At 48.8% G+C, this 21321-nt stretch overlaps 1 protein-coding gene across 34 annotated transcripts in view; it reads right to left on the reverse strand.

Moving 5' to 3' along the window:
* The window catches only part of Dock9 (dedicator of cytokinesis 9), a 252259-nt gene that overhangs the window by 134717 nt on the left and 96221 nt on the right, over positions 1–21321 (reverse strand). For 8 of the 34 annotated variants that reach the window (XM_075949325.1, XM_075949322.1, XM_075949316.1 and 5 more), the window contains exon 1: positions 18090–18384. The exons of 23 other annotated variants lie outside the window; for them this stretch is intronic. In XM_075949325.1, coding sequence (XP_075805440.1) covers positions 18090–18209 — 120 coding nt within the window. In that variant the 5' untranslated portion in view covers positions 18210–18384. Of the gene's footprint in view, positions 1–48; positions 107–18089; positions 18412–21321 lie in introns of those variants that run through there. 3 more of the 34 variants (XM_075949320.1, XM_075949295.1, XM_075949307.1) reach the window with 3 other exon arrangements.

Consider the following 21321-nt stretch of genomic DNA (forward strand, 5'->3'; position numbering starts at 1 on the left):
GGCCGTGTGTGGGCCCTGGGTGGCTTCTCATGAGCCATCATGGCTTACTTGAGAAAGGGAAAAGACTCTGTACATCCAGACCATAATATCGCCCAACTTTTCGGCAACAACTGCATTGATCTCACTCCCGAAAAGAAAACACAATGAGAAGAAATTTGTTTTCAGAGGGAGAAGAGACACCGCTCACGGCACCCTGTCCAGGCACAGTGGTGCCTCGTCTGTCATGTAAGCATAAGAGGTCTCCATTCTGATGGGATTTCCAGCCATTTCTAAGGCCACCTCTGGCTGACCTGTCCCCTTCCAAACTTCCATAGCCGGCCACTGTACGCTCTTCCTGACCCAGGCCTTAAATGTCCCTATGGGACTAATTCCTTGGAACCCTTGGGATACTTCTTGGAACCCTTCTGAGCCACCACCCATTCCTCTGAAATACTATACACTCACAACATGCATATGGCCTGAATCTACAAAAACATGAGCTGGGCTGAAAGCAGGCAAGAAAGAAAAACTGCTCACACCCTCGGGAGTGAACCCCAGGGAACGGCGATGTTGATCCTAGCACGGTCTGGGTAGGAAGGGTAACAAGCCCGTGGGAAATGAAAGATAACAAGTCTTTTCTAGCTACTTCCAACAGTCTTTTCAGTACAACTCTCTCCTCTCACACCGTCACCGCCAGCACATCTGCGGGGCACTTCTATGCTGCAGGCAGAAATACATATTCAAGTAACTATGTACTACAGGATGTCAACTGCTAAAACAGACATAAGTATACACGTATTACGTGTCTGTGTACTTGTGTGCTATAGAAAGCAACTAAAAATTTATACGTATGTGTGCATATGTGTGTGTATCTATTATGAGAAGCAACTGAATCCAGGGCTAGCAAGATGGCTGAGCATGTAAAGACAGTTGCTGTCATGCCGGACAACCCGAGTTCAAGCCCCTGAACCCATGTGGTAGAAGGAAAGAACCAACTCTTGGAAGCTGTTCTCTGACCTCCACACGTGTGCTGTGGGACAAGCAAGTAAGCACATATGTGAATACATATACGCATGTACAATACAGAGAGACAAGATAAATAAAAACCAGACATTATCAAAGTACTGCAAAATTGTTTTTAAACCATTAATACAAGACCTAAAACACTGGATCTCAATGAACATTATCTATGCTGAACTGATGACTTATATCGAAATTATGTAAGTGGGATTTCAATGCAAATTGTGATTGAGGCTCTGAGTGCCCAACCTTTGTCCTTTCTTTCTCAATACATTTCCCAGGCTCCCTTTGGTTAGGTGTGGCTACATGACTGTCTTCTGGCCAACAATCTGTAAGCAGAAGAGATGTGGCCACTGACACCTTGGCCCTGAGAGGCGTCCCCCTTCCACCAGGGCTACCATGATCCAGCAGTGGCCTGCAGGGAGAATGGAGCTCCAGGATGGAGGACATCGGGATGCTGAGGCATCGCAGAAGGCCACGGGACACTGGAATGCGCCTTGAGTGAGAACTGCATTGCACTCTGTGTTCAGCCCGAGACGCCGTGGTTGTCCAAGCCAGACAACTTTGCATGGCATGTGAGTAAAAGCTTATATTTCATGTCAAATACTTGACCCAAGCACACTCGACAAAGATACTTTTATATTCTAAGAAAAAGTTCAGAACCCAAAGAAGTATACAACTAACCATAATTATACAAAATATGTTTTAGGGACGGAGGTTAGAAAATACGCAAAATCAAAACACTGAAGTTATATATCATTAAAAGTCTTTTTAGTTTGGACGGCAAAAGTCCAGGTAACGCCTACAAGATTTTAAAGTCAAAACAATCTGCACAAAGTAATTATTTTTAAAATAGAACTGCCACAAGGGAAAAAACATTCTCTTTTTAAAAGTCAACTTTTAAAAAACTCATTCTTCTATTTCTGTGTGTTGTGCTGCACATAGCAGCTGGCAAAATGAATGGATGTCATAATTAATAATATGTGCCTCAGAAGCCATTTCCACAAACCTAACAAAACCAGCTACCCCAGATGGCGTCAGCTCCACCCGTCCCCAGCTTACAAGGTGTCTAACACATAGCCATATCCACCCACCGAGGCTCAAGACACATCTACCTTCTGCTCCTTCACAAAAAGGCTATGGAAGACTCCATGGAAGGGGGAAGGGTCCAAGTTCCTTTGTGTGTTTTGTTTTATCTGGGCTTTACATTTTATTTGACCTTGCTCTTACAGCAGCCAGGGGCCTTTCTGGTAAAGACCCAGGAGGATGCACCCCCCACAAAGAGCCAAGGAAATCCTGCTCCAGCCTCACCCGCAATGTTCCCTGCTCATTGGCTGCAGCCTGTTGCTGTGGGAGGAAGGTCCCAAAATAATCACACAGAAACTGTATTAATTAAATCACTGCTTAGCCCATTAGCTCTAGCTTCTTATTGGCTAACTCTTACATACTAATTTAATCCACTTTTATTCATCTGTGTATCGCCATGAGGCTGTGTCTTACAGGATAAGGTTCCTTCCCACTCCGTCGGGGATATGTGGCTTCTCTCTGACTCCACCCTTATTTCTCCCAGCATTCAGTTTCCTTTTCTCTGCCTATCTAAGTTCTGCCCTATCAACAGGCCAAGGCAGTTTCTTTATCCACCAACGGTATTCACAGCACACAGAGGGGACTCCCACATCATGTGGCCTCAACACTTAGTCCCTCCATTCCTTATGCACAACCACACTCTGTCTAAGACTTGATCTTAGCACCTGGTAGTGGGTAGGACTTTCCAAGTTTCCACTTTCCATGGGAAAACTGCTCCCAGGACCTCCAACAGAAATCAGGACAGAAATCAGCAGACTTCCTAAAGAGCCAGAAAATAAACACGCTAGGTTTTGTCAGTCCCTTGGGCTGTGTCAAACACACAAGTCCGCTGTTGGAGTTCAAAGCACCTAGGGACAAACAGGTACAGAATGGATTTCAAATTTTTTAAGAAATGGGCAACAGTCATATTTAGCATATGGTTGACAAACTTAAACTTTAGAGCTATTATCACACTGCAAGGCTAATAATAATAAAATTTATTATAATAATTTCATGTACCAGTTTTCCATGTTCCCATATACATGTGTTTCCTATATGCAAACGACACAGATAATACATTTACAACTATCAAAGGCAGTAATTATTTCTCAACCACTTGGTAAAATTCGAGTTGCTTACACGGTTCAGTTACTAATGGCATGGTCATTTTACCTAGCTAGGACACTGAATACTGTTTCCACCAATCAGGTGACTCGGTCTCCCTAGAAGTCATCTTGGAGTAACCAGATGCAACGGTGAAGCAGAAGCATGCTTTTATGCTCCCAAGTGCAACATTCAAGAGGTTCCACTCACATGATCACACTTAACCTACCCAACATCTAGGCTGACCACAAGTTAATGGTCTGGATCATCCAGCAAGACTGGATTACGACTAGGTCCTCTGTCAATCAGAACTCTTTCTTCTCCCACACCCGACTGGACTTTTTTACCTCCTTCGAGACAGGGTTTCTTTGTTTAGCCTTAGCTATCCTAGAACTAACTTTATAGACCAGGTTGGCCTCGAACTCACAGAGATCCACCTGTCTCCTGAGTGCTGGGAATAAAGGTTTGCACCACCACAGCCTGACAGACCCAACTTTTAATGTAATGTACTCAGGGAGGTTCAGCCACAAGGAATAACTTATTGGAATTTATTTTCAAAATCTAAAGAAGCATTCACTTCATGCCCTGACAGTTTATACTGTCATCATCTGGCCGGATCTAAAACTGCCTCAGAGGCCAGCCTCTGGGGCCGTGTCTGAGAGAGCTTTTCTAGGTTAGCTTAACTGAAGTGGGGAGACCCCCGTTATGTGAAAATGGGACTGCTCTATGGGCTGGGGCTGCAGATGTTGGAGAAAGGATGAAGGAGACGGAGCGATTCGTCTCCCAGTGTTCCCAACTGCAGGCTCCACGTGAGCAGATGCCTTGTGTCCCTGACCACCCCGCTGTCCACCCTCAGACTAGGAGTCTGAGAAGCCCTTCTGGAAGCTGCTTCTGTCGGGCACTTTTCATTTCATTTCAGCAATAAAAAAGTAACTCATACATGTGCCTTATTCGATTGTCCAACTCTGAATGCCTTTCCTTTCGGAACAACTCATAAGCTCGGTCTCCTACAGAACCTGGCTCTACTGCTGTCCAGGGCCACACGACCACTCAGGCGATCACGCTGAAGGCCGGGAGAACAAGGCAGACGGGAGATGAGACAGTCATCAGGGACGGCTGCTGGGCTGCTGAGTGAACACGTGTCAGAGGCAGAGCCTGGCAGACCACAGGAACCCACTAGATGTGTCTTATTATTATTATTAAATGCACTTCGATTACTGTTTGCATGCCAGGTCTCCTTTTTATCTCTAAGCGAATGTTTCGTATCTATTCAATTACACTGATCTAGTCATAGATAATTTCCTCCACTGTCTATGAACTCATGAAATAAAACAGCCAACGATGGCAGGGACATGCACAGAGACGAAAAGACAAAGGACCTAACAGAGAGAAAACTATAATAGAGATGACACTGGTGCTCGGGGCAGAGGCTGAAGCAGATATAAAGCTCGTATTATCAGCTGAACCGAGCAATGATGCAGTTCACGCTCGGGAGGGGCGTGGGTGGGGACTGAGGTACTCAGAGAGGCACTCCTATTAGAGTAATTCCACAAAGACGGCAATGGCATCTCTGGGGTACTGAAGGCAGCAGCCACCAGTGCAGAAACATCCCGACTGTGCTCGTGGACAAAGGAGGGTGAGGCTCTGTGTCCTGCCATTCAGCCCTCTCCCGGGCCTCTGAAACCTCCTGCCCACAACGCATGCCCACTTGGATGAGATGGCCCATGTTCACACACACCAGAATTCCAGATGGAAAGGTAATAAAGTCAGAGAATCTTCCCCGTCCTGGGGAAATGGGATACCTCTGGAAGCCAGCCGATCTAGAGAGTGCTCATCCACAATATGGTTCGGTTACGGTCCCACGCAAGGTCTGCAAGCCATGGGAACCGGAGCGAGCCTCAACAACTAACCAAGTGACTCCCATTGCTTGTCCCTCAGCCACAAGAGCTTCCTGGGAACTTTCTAGACTTTTCTGCCTCAGAGGCTGAATATGAACACACGAGACCCTGAATGCCACTTCTTAAAATAGCAGACAGAGGAAGTGGCGAGTCTTGGTGGGCTCTATTTTGAGAAACGAGAAACTCATCATTCCTGCTCATGAAGAATTTAGGACTTCCCTTGATTTCTCTTCCACAGGATGGAAGTGCCGAACAGCCGAGGTGAAGATGCTTTGCGAACCGTAGTCTGTTTCCCAAGACATCCACTGGGGACAGAGCAAGAAGCATGGGCCTCGCCAGCCTTCCTATGCTCTCTGTCTGCTTACATAAGACTTCTGTCTACCAACTCCAACTTCCTGAAGTTGCTGGATTTGAGGAATCCTTGTTTTCCTATGGTTAGGGTGTGCACGGACAACCGACAGCGAGGTGTCACTACTTTTCGCAGACATTTACTGAACCTGTCCACGTGCGCCATGTCAGGTCTTCGGGACACAGGTGAGGAAGATACAACCCCAAAGAGACAGATGCATCTGTGAACAAGAAGGGCAACATGGTGACCCGGGACAGACGGGTTTCTGACCTGGTTGCCATGAGGTTACTATATCTCTCCCAAGCTACGCCTTCTCTGCTTTGCTTTGCTGCATCTGTCATGGTACGGCATCACCTCACTCACCACCAGGAAGGAGTGAGGGACCCACGACCTGGTGCTTCCTGAAGGAAGCTGCCGGGACTGAACAGGTCAGCAGAGATTAAGGGCGGACTCCAGTGTGCAAGTTCATAGGTGCAAATGCATTTGGAGCAATCTGAGGTCTACAAAATCATAGGGGAGAGGGATTAAAAAATACAAGCCATGCATTCAAATTGCTGGTCCCCCAACCAACTGCCAAGACCCCAGAAGGAAGCTAAGCAGCTCAGCTCCGTCGACTTTACAGGAGGCTCTCCTTGGTCAGAAAGAGTGCACAAAGCAACAAGTTGCTCAAAGCAGTGGCTTGTGGGGGGGTGAAGGGGTGTGCAGCAGGCGGAGAGGTGGGGCACCAATGCGTAGAACACTTCAGGTTTACTGGAAATCCACTGTGAGGGAGAAAACAAAAGCTACTATATTCTACGTGAACAGTGAAACTGTGAGCCATGGCTCAGGGAACAAGAGATGATTAACAGTCTCGCCTCGCTCCCTCTGAATGGATGGGAAGCACAGGAGTCAAAGGAGTGGCTCCTAGTGGGGTGCAATGGCTCCTAGTGGGGTACCCTTGCTGCAATTTATCCATACAGTTCTCAGGCTCATCTCTAAAATGCATGGAAATATTCAGTGGAGGGGGTGGCCAAGGACTAGTTCAAACCCAGGGTGCTCGCCTCCAGTCTACAGCGTGTGGGGCAAAATGAAGCCAGTTGAGCAAGCGGGAAGAGCTCTGAGGAGACCAAACACAGGAGAAGCATGGGAACTGAGAAACACACACACCTTCCAGCAGGAGAATGAGACACACACACACACACACACACCTTCCAGCAGGAGAACTGAGACACAGACACAGACACACACACCTTCCACACACACACACCTTTCAGCAGGAGAACTGAGACACACACAAACACCTTTCAGCTGGGGAACTAAGACACTCACACCTTCCAGCGGGGGAACTGAGACACACACGCACACACACACCTTCCAGCAGGGGAAATGAACTCCCATCACTGAATAACAGATGTGTACCATTAAGACATGCAGGAGACTGCCAGCATGCTAACACACATTTCATTCTTACAGGGCTGAGGCTGGAGCTCCAGGCTAGCCTGGTCTAACAGTGAGATCTTGTCTCAAAACCAAACCAACAAACCTCTGAGGTCACAACAAAGACGACCCAATCCATTATGATTCCATGACTCAGGCTCTTTCCTAGAGTGCTCATTAACATGTGTGGGAAAACATACTAAAAACATTTAACGTGTATGTATGTGCGCACACGTGTGTGTGTGCACGTGCGTATCAGTGCACAGAATGCCGGTGCCCTGGAGCTGTAAGCCACCTGGCATGGGTGCTGGGGATCAAACTCAAGTTCTCTGTAGGAGCAGAACTTGCTCTCAGTCAAGGTCCTGTCTCCACCCCTCCCAACCAACATCCCCCCCCTCCCCGGGCTTGAAGTACACATCTGTAAAAAAGGTTAAGAAACTTTCATGATATGGACAGGTGGTGGTTTGAATGAGAATATCCCCTATGGACTCAGAGTTTGAACACTTGGTTCCTGTTTGGTGGCATTGTTGGAATAAGTTTAGGAGGTGTGGCCTCACTGGGAGCAGGCTGTGAGCTTCCAAGGCCTCCTGCCACTCCCAGCGGGCCCTCTCTGCTTCCTGCTTACAGTCCAAGACAGCCCCAGCTGCAGCTCCTGCTGCCACGCCCCCAATCTGCCATCATCGACTGAAACTTTAAATCCAAACCAACTTTCTTCTGTAAGTTGCTGAGCTGTGGTGTTTCGTCTCGGCATTAGGGAGCAACCGACACAGGGTACCGCAAGCTTGTACAAGCATCTGAACGTGAGGGCCATCCACACTACAGGTGGGTTCGGAAGAAGGGGAAGGAAGGGGCCGTCAGAGTCCCTGAAAGGACAGTCTGCAGTCCCAGCTCAGGTTCTCCCCCTTTCCCACCCAAATAATATTTTTAACTTTAATTAATTAATTTAATTAACTGTTAATCTTAATTTCTACCGTGATCAACACAGGATGCAAATGGCAGTTTATCTAAACGTAAAGTACGCTTGAACCCGAGCGTTAAAGCTCAACCCGGGAGGATGTGAAGACTGTAGCCCAGCCTACGGGGGCATCGGACTCCCAGCCGTCCGTGTAGAAGTAACAGTGACACACTTGTGAGTCCAGTTTTCTGTCGGAGAAACAAGAGGCCGTTGGATCCCCACTCTAGAGAGCACTTTCAAAAGCACTCGGATTACAGAACTGGTCACTGAACGGCGGTTTTATGGATCAAGTGTATCCATGTAACAAAGACTGTCCATCTTAAAACCATGTGACTGTAAATGAAGACGAGGGGCTTTAAATCATGGCTTTCCAAAAATTACCAATCTGCTTCTCAAGCGAACAGAACTAAAGACAACTGTATAATCCACAGCATCTGGAAAATGGGTAAACGAAATGCTGGACTAAGCAATGACATCACAGTGATACTAACACCAATGACCTGAAGCCCATGCATCTGCTCCCACTTAGAGGGCTGTGCTGAGAAGGGTCACTGCTGAGGATATTAACGAAGAGAGGACGACAAGACAGGAATTTAGGGAACTCACTCCCTGCCCCGTGCCCACGAGTCACACCCAGAGAACACAGAGAGGACTGGGATGTGCTCCCTTGCACACACAGTGACAACTTCCAGCGATGCCTTTCTGACAGGCCCCACAGAGGCCAGGGAAAGCCTGAGGAACCCCAGCATGCCCTGCTTCTGCCTGCCTTCTTCTGCAGGTGAGAAGGGATCAATAAGAAATTCTACAGTAAGTCTATACTATACTCTTTCAGAAAACCTGTATTTGTCCTTCTTTAACATCACAGCCTAGAAATTATTAATTCTTCTGAGATAACGGAAGCTATTTTGAAACTCTGAAGCAAAGAGGTCAAGCAATTACACAAAAAGGCTCTAAAAGCCGGTTTTCGTCCGATTTCATAACAACTTACCTTAAGCTGTTGGGGCTGAGGGGTGAATGTCCACAGGACATTCTGCTCACAGACAAGTCCCTGCGCGCGTACCGGGAAAGGGCAGCAGAGACCAGCTGCAGCAGAGCAGGTATCGGTGGAGCCAGAATTTAAGTTCCTGTCCCCAAAATACGGAGCACTACTGAAGATGGGGTGTGTGGCTTCATTACAGCAATCTAGAGGCTCTCGGAGCTCGGCTCCAGGCCCAGCCCCAGCACCTGGAATTTATTAAAGATGCAAGCTCACCCAAGACCCCCTGAATCAGCAGCTCTGGGGTGGCCCAGCACGGCCTCAGCAAATGCTCCAGTCACCACTCGACTGGGCAGCCCTCTACTGGGCCATCTGCTTCGGAGAATCTCATTGTAGAAACTGTTTTCCAAAAATTCTGAGCTCTACCGTTTACTGACGGAGGACCTGGTCTTCGGGCAAATTGTGTACTTACTTAACCTCTAAGTATCCTTCTCTGAGGACAGAACATGACTCAGCAGCTAAAATACAACCTGTACACACACCCACACACCCCTAAATGTAATAAAAAACTTAAAAATACACAAATATCTCTATCCGTAAAATGGGTTTCTATTCTCTTTGCCGTGGGGTTATTGTATTATTCAATGTATTATTCAATACACAAGCCCTCCTACAGAGCCGGGGCCCATCACTTGGGTTACAGGGCTCATGTGTAACCACGCACAGTTCAGCTTCAGGAAAATCTGACCCCTCAACTGGCACCTCGTTTGCCAGGCTACACATCATATCTCATAGACATTGAGGAATCAGCTCAGAGGAGCTAGAGGACTTAGGACGATCGCACAGATGGTAACCCCGAGGTCTCCCAGGCCCATGCCAGGACTATCCCCACCACACGGTCAGCAAGCATGATGGAAGCAGGCAGCCAATGCCTCGCTCCTCTGTTCTGCATCAAGGCATGTCCTCCACGTGTCCAGAGCTAACATGAGGACAGGGCCTTTCTGCCCAGCTCTGAGCACGGCTGAGCTAACTGCGCCACGTCGGGGAGGCTGACAGTCTCGCTCCACGGAGAAAAAGAGTGTTTGCTTCAACGACACGCACGTCCCGGGTGGAGGATAGTAATAATCTTACTCTGAAATACACGCTCGGATGCATGGATACACACGGATGCCACCAGACAAGCGCACACTTTAGGAGTGAACTCTGCAAGGAATACCTGGGCTTACACTAGCATCATCTGCTTTCTTCCTGAAGATTCACAAGTGTGTTACCTCATCCAGTGACTCACCCTCCTCCATGACAAATTCCTATTCTGAGTCTAAATGTGTAAATTTATGGACCAGCAATATTCAGTGGCATTTAATGAGGTGGCTACGAGCCGCATGTGACCGCTGAGCACTTAAAGTGTGGCTATTCCGGGGCTGGAGAGATGGCTCAGTCTGTGAAGTGCTTGCCTTGCAACCGTGAGAACCTGAGTTCAATCCCCAGAATCCAGGAGAAAGCAGATGGTGGCGGCACCTATAATACCAGTGCCGCAAGGATGGAGACAGGTGGGTGCCCGGGGCTTTGCTGGCCAGCCAGTCTAACCTACTGGGAAGATTCAGGCCATTGAGAGTCCCCAAGAAACAAGGTGGAATGGCACTTAAGGCTGAGCCCTGGCCTGCACATTCACCAGCGTACCGATACACACACGCATGCACACACTCACACACATGCTGTCACACAGACACACACTCACAAATTTACACACATTCACACACACTCACAAACACACTTACACTCACAGACACACACACACCTATTCCGAATTCAGTTGTACTGTAAGCAGAGACTAAACATCAAAATCAGTCTGATTAAAAGAAAGTACAACTACCTTGATATTTTCAAAAGATTAGTAATTTATTAGAAATTCTTGGTTAAAATGTCAATTATACCTGTGTCAAGCTACCTTACTTTTACTACCAGAAAGTTTAGAGTGTGCACTAATTACATACTATTTCTGTTACTTTTAGGGTGTGACATCAAGAAGCAAAAGGTTACTTTCTGAAACTTTCAAAAAAAAAAAAAAAAAGGAAAAGAAAACCAAAACCACAGCAGAGATGGAGCAGTCAGATCCACCTGTGAGGTACACCTAGGGTCCTGGAGAAGCCCCTCCTGTCTGTGCTCCTTCTGTCCTACGCCAAGCACAGACTGGATGGGGATTTGTGAAGCCAGCGTGCAAAGCTCATCCACAGTGCACGCTAACACCCAACATGGCCACAGTTTCTGCTTTGCTTCCAGGAAGACGGCGGCACTGGTGGCAAAGAGAGGTAGCAGCACCTACACCAACACCAAACACGGGAGAAGGCTTCACTTTGGGAACTTAAGTTTGCCCTCGTGTACCCGAGTCAAGTGATAAACAGTTAACTAAACTACCAGCTTAAACTCAACTAAGCGATGTTAGCAGCGTGGCTGGGGATGCCGCCCTGGGGTCTAGCTGCTTCCTTCAGCATCGTGCCTTCTCTCTGTAGCGATGTAATACAGCTGGGTGTCAAGTAGCTAATCCTCTCAAGGTGGAAGAGGAGGAACAAGAGCGTGGCCCTCACACAATGACGCCAAGGTATCGGACACAAATTACCACAGTCAAGTTCAAGACCAGCGTCAGCATAGCAAGGAAGCCATGTTTCCGTTCCTCTACAGAAGACAGTCAGGAAAGACCATGAGGTGGGAAGTACGGGCAATCCCAGTCCCCTGGGGGTGAGCGGTGCAGCTCCTACCCACACTGAACTGTTCGGAAACAGAAATGCAAGCATGTCCTCAGCACCGGAGTGAGCAGGGCTCCTGGAAGTCTTTCCCTGGGAGGAACTTTCGTGGGATCAACGTCCATCCAGGAAGCCTCCTCAGGGTCCTGCTGGTCAGAGGCCCACACGCTTTCACGGAGTGAGGGCCCTGCAAATTTCCTCGGCTTCAGAACACCTTTCTAGGTGTTCTGAACTATTATATCACATTACAGAGGATTTCAAGCTTCTAGAAAATTATGTAGAAACTATACAGTCCAGGCCTTCTTGGTTCTAAATTTACCTTCATAAGCAGTCTGGAGGCCCAAGAGGGGCTTCTAATATCTTCCTAGCCACTGTCCCAAACTATGCTGCCCTTTCACGCATTTCCAAACAGCAGACTCAAACACCGTCCGTGAGGAAATGTCGCCCCAATCTATTGGTGGCCGTGCTGGCTAGTTTTACGTCATCTTCACACAAGCTAGAATCACTTGAAAATAGAAGTTCAAATGAGAAAATTCCCCTATATATTTTCTTTCTTTTTTTTTTTTCTGGGGGGGGTGGTGGTGGTGGTTCGAGACAGGGTTTCTCTGTAGCTTTGGAGCCTGTCCTGGAATTCTCTCTGTAGACCAGGCTGGCCTCGAACTCACAGAGATCCACCTGTTTCTGCCTCCCAAGTGCTGGGAATAAAGATGTGCACCACTGTTGTTCAGTATAAGCCATTTTCTTAATTAGTGACGGATGAGGGAGGGCCCAGCATGGTGGGTGGAGCCATCCCTGGGCTGGTGGTCCTGGGTTCTATAAGAAGGCAGGGTGAGCAAGCCCTAGGGGCAAGTCAGTGAGCAGCATCCTCCATGGCCTCTGCCTCAGCTCCTGCCTCCAGGTCCCTGCCCTGAATGAGTTCCTGTCCTGACTTCCTCAGTGATGGACTATGATGTGGAAGTGTAAGCCAAATAAACCCTTTCTAACTTGCTTTTGGTCCCGTATTTCACCATAGCAACAGTAACCTTAACTAGGAAGCTTCCAAAACCCCCAAACCAAACCTTTAAACATAACTAAGCTTAAAGCTTAAAATTAAATCTCTATGATATTAGTCCTGACCTGGCCCTGGTCTGGTCTGAGTGGCAATTTACCATCTGCCGCTCACTGCACAGATAAAACTGCCAAAGCTCAGACATGTGTGTGCGTGTGCACGTTGAGATCTGTGTGCTTACGTGTAAGTGTGCACATGCTGCGTGTGTATGAGGGTACCCACGGGGAGCTGGAGTTACAGGCAATTGTGAGCCCCCCATGTAGGTCCTGGGGCTGAGCTTCAGTGCTCTGTGAGATCAGCAAGCACTCAGCCACTGAGCCATCTCTCCAGCTTGAATTTTCAAGTTTATGGTGAGGGCTTTTGACCTTTCTTATCTGCCTTTCCCTTCACAATGGCAGGCTTGAGTGAAAACCTTTGTGTCTATCAGTAAGAGGGTGTGCATGCGTGTGCGTGCGTGTGTTTGAGTGTGTGCGTGTGCATGCGTGTGCATGTGTGCGTGTACAGCTACAGATCTCAGGAAACCTGACCAGGACTCTGCCATCCTGGCTCTGCACCTTACAGTGATGCAGATCCCACTGCCAAGCCCCTGGGAGCCTGTTTCCTCATTGAACAGGAACGGCAAAGACTCTGTTTCCTGGGTTGTGAGAGCTCACAAAATCGTGCATCTAGCAGTGCCTGGTGTGCAGCAGGGGATTAGCTTTTTAACTATTCCACCAATATAAAAGTCAGGGAGTATCACCCTGTTGTATAAGACAGTGGCTGATCAATCTGCATGCACTTTATGGCAGGAGAAAGGAAATACCACAGAGAAGCAGGTCTTCCTTTCTACAAGGCGAGAATCCCAAGGCAGCTTGGCATGAGAGTGGGCAGTGACGGAGGCACGGAACCCCTGGGGGACACCATTAGGACAGTCGCCCTGCCCTTCTAGGAACGAGTGCACTCATGAAGTTTCCTTCCTAGATTAGTCAACAAAGCAAGTATGTAAGAGTGGAAGCCTTGCCTGTGCAAACAGCTCCAGAAATGGTGGGAGCCCCTGCCTACTGGAGAGCCTACAGCTTCTGGGGGGGGGATACCCAGAGCATGGCCTTCCTCCAGCGGATGAGCTTAGTGTTCTCTAAGACTTCGGAAAGGGTGGGTGATACTAACACACACTGTGGCTACCACGAGAGCATTTCTGAGCTAATTAATACCGCAGAAGGACAGGCCTCTGTGTCCCCAGTGTAGATCTTAGGTCTTACACGTGTGGCCGAATGAACTAAAGAATGAGCAAATGAAACAGAAAAACAGGGGCACAGGAATGAAGTGTCTGCAGCTCTCAGGAAGGAAATGTCCTGATTTGGTGACCTGAAAAAGTGTCATCACACAACGGTGGCGGGAACGTTCCTAACCCTCACACTACTGAAACACAGACAACAAAGAAATGACTCATGAAATAACACCAACGGTGAGCCTTCCTCCTAAGGCAGCCTACAGAGATGCAGCTCTTTCTCGGTGTGAGTACGTGTTACAGGCTATTAAACTCTTGCCCGCAGGCCTGCACTTTAGGGCCCGAGTCTTCCTTCACTTGGTGTCTCCAGTAAAACAAGTCCGTGATAGAAAAGGCCCTCGACTTCTCCTCCCTGTCTGTGGGACTGATGCACCGGAAGCTGGGTCCTCTCGGGTCCTCTTTCTCTACAAGGGGCACAAGAGTGGTTACCTCCCTGCACAGTGAACACGGCTGACTGCAAACATTCCGGTCAGAACTCAAACTCATCTGTCGATGCCTGTAAGTTCCTCAAAAATACAAAAAGACCCAAACAACGTCTGTGAAAACATGAGTCCCTTTGCTGGAGAGTTCAGCTCCTCCCTATCCTGGCATCTTCCAAATGCCCAAACTCTCAAACCAAGACCAGTGTTACAAGCCCTACCTGCCTCACAAAAACACCCAACACGGACGCTCCACTGATCTAGAACTCTGGGAACACCACACCCTTTTCCTCCAGAGGGCTGGAAAGCAACCATTAGAATAAGGTCTTCCCAAGAACCAACCACACCTTAAAGTTTGGAGGGCAGAGTGGGGCTACCCCCCCGCCCCCGTGAACAGACAATACACAGACAGCAAGAATCCCAAGGGCTCTCCCCACGCGTCATCCACGGCCACAGAGCCACTATCAATGGTCTGCGCAGGAATCTGAGTGGACAGGCACACAGGTCTCCTTCACCTTCCGCTACCACGCAGAGACAAGTCGACCCATAAGCTGAGCCCTTTGGTCTCTGAGGCTTTACCCATCCAGACACAAGCTGTTCTTGGGTACTGGTAGGTGGCCCAGACCTCTAATCCCAGCACTCGGGAGGCAGAGGCAGGTGGATCTCTGTGCGTTCAAGGCCAGCCTGGTCTACAAAGCAAGTTTCAGGACAGCCAGAGATATGCACAGAGAAACCCTGTCATGAAAACTCAAACAAGACTAAAACAACGCGCGCATGCGCGCGCACACACACACACACACAAAACAAAAAACAAAAAACTGACTTTCCAGCCAGGTGTGGCAGCCTGCGCCTGTAATTGCAACACTTGTTGGGAAAGAAGACAGAGTGGTCTGGAAGTTAAGAACCTATCCATAAACAAAACTACCACCACCAATGGCCTTCCTAGCCCTGTGAAAACAAACAAACAAACAAAAACACTGCTCAGGGAAACCCTAAACGCGGCAGGCCCAAGGAAAAGCAAACACTACTGCCAAGCACAGGGCAAGGTGAAACGTCTAATAGTTTACAGGATAAGCAGGGTGGTGGGAAGCACTTTAAAACACACACGCGCGTGCACACGCACGCACACACACCAGTACATTCACTTTAAAACACACACGCGCGTGCACACGCACGCACACACACCAGTACATTCACTTTAAAACACACGCGCGCGTGCACACGCACGCACACACACCAGTACATTCACTTTAAAACACACGCGCGTGCACACGCACGCACACACACCAGTACATTCACAAACTAATTACAGCAGAAACGTAAAAGGAATATTACATAACCATTAAAAATAAGGCCTCTGTGTGCGGGGAAGATAGCTGTCAGCTAAGTGCTCGCCAAGCAAGCCTGAGGACCTTAATCTGATCCCCAGAACCACACACTAAAGGCAGGTGTAGCCATGTGTTCTTTCAAAGGCAGGGGATGAGATGCAGACAGGAACTGACGCTCCTTATACCTGAGGGACGAGACATGAGCTCCATTTCTGATAGGCATCTGATAGGCGCACACACACGCACACGCGTGCACACACACATGCATGGTTCTTGATATGTTTCGGGAGAAATGTACCTTTATTCATGTACTTTCCAAAGCAGACAGATGTAGAGGAGTTGTGCTTTGACACGCACAGGACAAGCCGGGAAGTACGCGAGCAGATCAGTAACAATGTCAACCTCCGAAGACTGGGACGAGCAGGTAACTATTTCAGGGCTTCGGTGTGGCTGAGGAGCGGAGCATTTGGGGCCTCGCACACAGGAAGAGGCTTTGGACGGGGAGCCTGCCCCAGGGATGGGAGTGTACTGTTTACATTCCCTGTTAACTATCAGCTGTCCCTTCTAAATGTTTATTATTGTCTCCTAGAGACTACTGATACATTTTATATAATAATAAATAGTAATTAAATCATAATAAATAATGATAAAACAATAACTAAATGTTACTTCCTAAACGAACTATGTTCCCCGTAGTTAAACATCTCTCCATATAGTTCACTCAAATTACAGGCTTAGGTACAGGGGCTAATGGGGCTCAACTAAGGATTAGCACCCAGACAAACTGATCTTGTGACCGCACACTCCAGAGTGCTCCCCTGAGAACAAGCTGTGTCCCCAGCAGTCTGCTGAGATCACCTTTGCTGTGGGCAGCTATCTTCCCAAGCAAGGAGATCTGCCTGGGAAGTGAGCCTCCCCCCCATATCCTGGCTTCTGATATCCCCTCTTATCTGGTGTGGAAGGGGAACCCCTGCAGATAAGAAAGGTGTCTTCACTTATCGGTTTCCTTGGAGCTCCACACACCTACCTCTCTGCAGGTGCACAGAACTGGACCGTTCCACGGCACCAGAAGTTTCCACGCCCCAAGGAGTATTTCCCCAAGTACAGCTGTAGCCGGCCCAGCCTTGTCTTTTGCTGTTCCCTGTGGGACTGTCTGGAGGGAGATGTGTGCTAAGTAAATAACTACCGCCTAGCCGCATGAGCAGGGTGGGGGGGGACTGAACACCAGAAGGAGAAGCCAGCGTTTCAAAAGTCACTTTTATGTTATTTAAGAAAAAAATCGCAACATCGCTACAAGCCGCTCAACCCTCTGCATAGCTAATTCTGGATACCAGGAGAACCCCGACAGAACACATTTAAGGATATTCTCTGGGGAACCCAAACCACACAACTTCCTCCCACTTCCACACACTGTTTACTGTAGAAGGCACACAGGTGGCTCAAGCCGTGGAGCTAGAAGAAAGATCTAAGATAAGGAATATACAACTGCTTCAAAACATCGTCTGCTGGGCGGAGGAGGGGCGGGGGTCAGCTTCCTTGACCGACCCAGTCTAGGATGAGCAAAGCCATTCTGAAGGCAACCTCCTCCGTCACAAGGGAAAGCGATCCGTTCACGTCAGGTTTGCTCTCGGAAAGTTTAAGTTTCCATCCTCACGGCTATTAATCAGAAACCAAACACTATAGCAGCCGCAACCAAACATCCACGTTTAGGCAAAAGTAAAAAAAAAAAAAAAAGGCTACGTAGAAACGCCAGGCACCAGCATGACAATCCCTTCAACAGATCGTGTGAAAGGCTCGATTGTCTCCTCTGCAGAGATGCTGGTGGTTTCTGCAGCTTGCTTAAAAAATTATATGCCTTTATTGTACTAAAGGAATTCCACAGGGAAGCACAGCCTACTCAGAGACGGCCATCAACACAGGCACTTTTCACATCCTCCCTCCCAGAGCCGACCGTGGCACTTGACTCACAAACTGCTGTGAATTTAGCTAATGTTAAGACATCAGCTTTTCTGCCAGTTGCCTCACAGCGGAGGTTCTTTGACTTTGTCAAAGCACACTCCCTAGTTAAGAAAACCCAAGAGAGGCGCAGAGAATGCCAGCAGTCTGGGAGCCCTCAGCACCTGCCTTCTTTTCTCCCGGACGTAAGGAGGTAATGCACAGGAAAGTTTAATTCTACCAAGTGCTTTCTTTCCGAATCCCAGGTCGCTATCAAAACGTCCCTGGCTGGGTTTATTTCTGAAAAATGTTGCAACAACGTGTGACAAAATTTTAAACAATACCAAATTGTTTTATGCAGAGTTTCCTTCTGGAAACCTGTCTACCCACAAACATCAACATTTCTCTCCTCACCCAGGAAGAATGGAAGTGGGCTTTAGGTCAGCCTACAAGGGGAGGAGGGGAGAGGGGGTGAGAGAGAAGGAAAAGAGCTAGCCAGAGACAGGCGGAGCGAGTCAGAAAGTCAGAGCAAGCGTTGGCAGACTTGTTCGCGCACAGCCACAGTCCTGAGTGGGGCCCGCGTTCTTACCAGCACGGAGCTCTCCGCCTCCGCGTCTCCCTGGGCTGGATCCTTGTACTGCAGGGGGGACTCGATGACCAGCTCCTTCTTGTCATTTCTCCCACTGGTCCTGTACTTATCAGCCTGCATTCTCCACCCAGAACCGTGGTCAGAAAGCCTGCAGCAGGGACAGCTGAGAGTCCCCTGCTGCTTGAGGCACGGGCACACACTCCACTGGCCAGAGGACGGAAAGGAAGCCGGCTTCCCAGGCACGAAGGGTCAGCCTTACTGGCTGGATGTGCGGAGCCTGAGGGGTGGGAAGGCATGGCCGAGAAGGCCAGCCTCCAGGGGTGTTACTACAGCTTGGAAAATGGGAGGCTCCTGCTCGCTGGCCAAAGGAAAACAAACCCCAAACAGAACAATACACAGTGTGCTGCCTCTGTGATGAAAGACCAGCCTCACTGTGTCTGTCTGCTCCGCGTGGCGTGGGCCAAATCAACGTGAGTCCAAACAGCGCAGAGCCGAAAAGACTGCCCGTGGATCTCAGTGAGACTCCCTCGTCGTGGCTTCCACACTGAAGCTCCCAGCTAGGGAGCCTGACAGTCTAGAGCCGCAGTTTCAGAATGTTTTCATGTGTGCGGTAAGTCTAAGCACCTCAATACGTGGTGGCTGCTGATCAAAGCAGGACCAGACAACCACACAAGGGTATTCCAATCACTTCTCAAGGAAGGACAGACAGCAGCAGGCGAAATCGCAAGCATCTGCTGTTAAGAGTATGCCGAATAAATCAGCATTCCATGCAACACAAGCGTTCACCACGAACGTTTCCTTTGCACGCACCAACATGTGTGTGTACTAGGAGGTGTGCACCCAGCGCTAAGGGATGAAGAAGGTCAGAGTGGGCACGTGAAGCAGAAAGCCTCTTCTCTGGAGAGCAGGAAACAGATGGGAAGCCAAGACAAAAGCATCCTACAAAGACAGACACACAGGAAAGCCCAGGGAAACAGCTAGGTTACTTTCAGGGTCCTACTTGCTGCCCCTCCCCCAGTGTGCCTCCAGAAGTCTACTTTATTATTTCCTCATATTCACGGTGAAGTAACTTTTTTGAAAAAAGGTAAAACAGAAGCATTGGCGGGATTTGCTAAAACGGCGCAGGGATTGCATGCCTGGACCGTGGGATTAAGTATAGTGATGCACTTCCAGGATTAAATATACTGATTTATTTCCAGGCAGTGCTTCAAATGGGAGCACCTCCCGTTTGGTGCCTCTGTTTATTTCTCTGAAATCGGGAAGCATCTAGTAACCGATACAGATTTAGTAACAGTCTGTAAACAGGGAACCTAGCTCTAAAGCATCCACAGCCCCGAAGTACAGAACACTTGGGGAAAAACCGGCAGAAGAAACGCCGGTATCATCCCCACCCCCTCCCCACACCCCACCCCACTCTCCAGGCACAGCGACTGAGGCTGGCAGTGGGAACTAAGGGGCTAACCAGTGCCCATTCCGCCCCCCTTCTCCCCGCTAGCACCTGTCACTGTCATTTAAACACCAGAAATCCTTTTGAGTATGGGCATTAATGGTTCAATAAATAAACTACATTTAAAAATTAGTTAACTCGCTGTGTGTGGCTGCTCACACCCATAATTCCACTCAGAAATTCTGAGGCATGAACTCAGGAACCTGAGGTAGGAGGACTGCCTCCTGTTCAAGGCTAGCCTGGAATAAAAAGTGAGCTCCTATGTCAAGAGAGAAACAAAACCTGGCTTTTTTAATAAACTCGTTTTTAAAGAGTTGGGAACATAGCCCGGATGGTGGAATGTTTGCCTGACAGGCACAGCTTTGGGCTCCATCCTCAGCATCACACTAACCCAGAGTCGAGATGCACGCCCTGGGTTCCGTCCACAGCATCACACTAACCCAGAGTCGAGATGCACGCCCTGGGTTCCGTCCTCAGCATCACACTAACCCAGAGTCGAGGCGCATGCCCTGGGCTCCGTCCTCAGCATCACACTAACCCAGAGTCGAGATGCATGCCCTGGGCTCTGTCCTCAGCATCACACTAACTAACCCAGAGTTGAGGCAAAATCCCGGGCTCCGTCCTCAGCATCACACTAAACCAGAGTCGAGGCAAAATCCCGGGCTCCATCCTCAGCATCACACTAACCCAGAGTCGAGGCAAAGCCCTGGGCTCCGTCCTCAGCACCACACTAACCCAGAGCTGAGGCACAGCCCTGGGCTCCGTCCTCAGCACCACACTAACCCAGAGTTGAGATACATGCTCTGGGCTCCGTCCCCAGTACCACACTAACCCAGAGTTGAGGGGCATGCCCTGGAATCACAACACTATGGGGGCAGAGGTTGAAGGATCAGAGTTTCAAGGCCATTCCCTTCCTAAAATACATATGAAGTTCAAGCCCCATGTGACCCCCCAAAAGGAATAAACTGGACAGTGGTGGCGCACGCCTTTAATCCCAGCACTCGGGGAGGCAGAGGCAGGTGGATCTCTGTGAGTTTGAGGCCAGCCTGGTCTACAAGAGCTAGTTCCAGTACAGGCTTCAAAGCTACAGAGATAAACCCTGTCTTGAAAACAAAAACAAAAACAAAGAAATAGAAAAAGAAAGACGAAAAGAGAGGAGGAAGAAAGTGAGGAAGGGAGGGAAGGAAAACTATCCAAGACTTAGAAATTGGGTAGGTTGTAGGGTAATCTTTCAAAATTCAGGTTTTCTCATCAAAGCTGCATTCCAAAATAGTCTGACCCATGAATTTGAAAAATCGTTGTAAGGTTACAAGAGGATTCAAAAGGGAAAGAGGTTCAGTTACAGTCACTAAAAGAACCACCAAATCGAAATTTAGAAGTATCCTAGGCATGAGAAACTAGACAAATGATGTCAGCGCTTGAATCAGATACTGGCAGGAGCAACAGCTCAAAACCCTTTCTACGTGGCTCACAGAACAGGCCACTCCCTCCTCAGACTTCCACCGCCCCAGAATCCCTGTCCTCACAGAGCCAAACCACAGCAGCATCTGGTAGTGGTGCGGAGGTGTCAAAGCCTTACTCAAGAAGCACCATGTACTGTATCCTGGCCTGCGTACGCTCCACGGGCTTGTCTACTTCACGACTCTATATAACTTAGCCCTGCTTCTTACACCGGCAAACTGACGTGGAGTTTAAATGTACGCAGAGTCCACCTGGCAAACAAGGGTGAGGATCCACTGTGCGCCCTCCACCGAGACACCGTGCTGAACTGACTTGTTCTAACAA

Source organism: Microtus pennsylvanicus, chromosome 15 (genome assembly GCF_037038515.1).
Source record: "Microtus pennsylvanicus isolate mMicPen1 chromosome 15, mMicPen1.hap1, whole genome shotgun sequence".
Classification (NCBI taxonomy): domain Eukaryota; kingdom Metazoa; phylum Chordata; class Mammalia; order Rodentia; family Cricetidae; genus Microtus; species Microtus pennsylvanicus.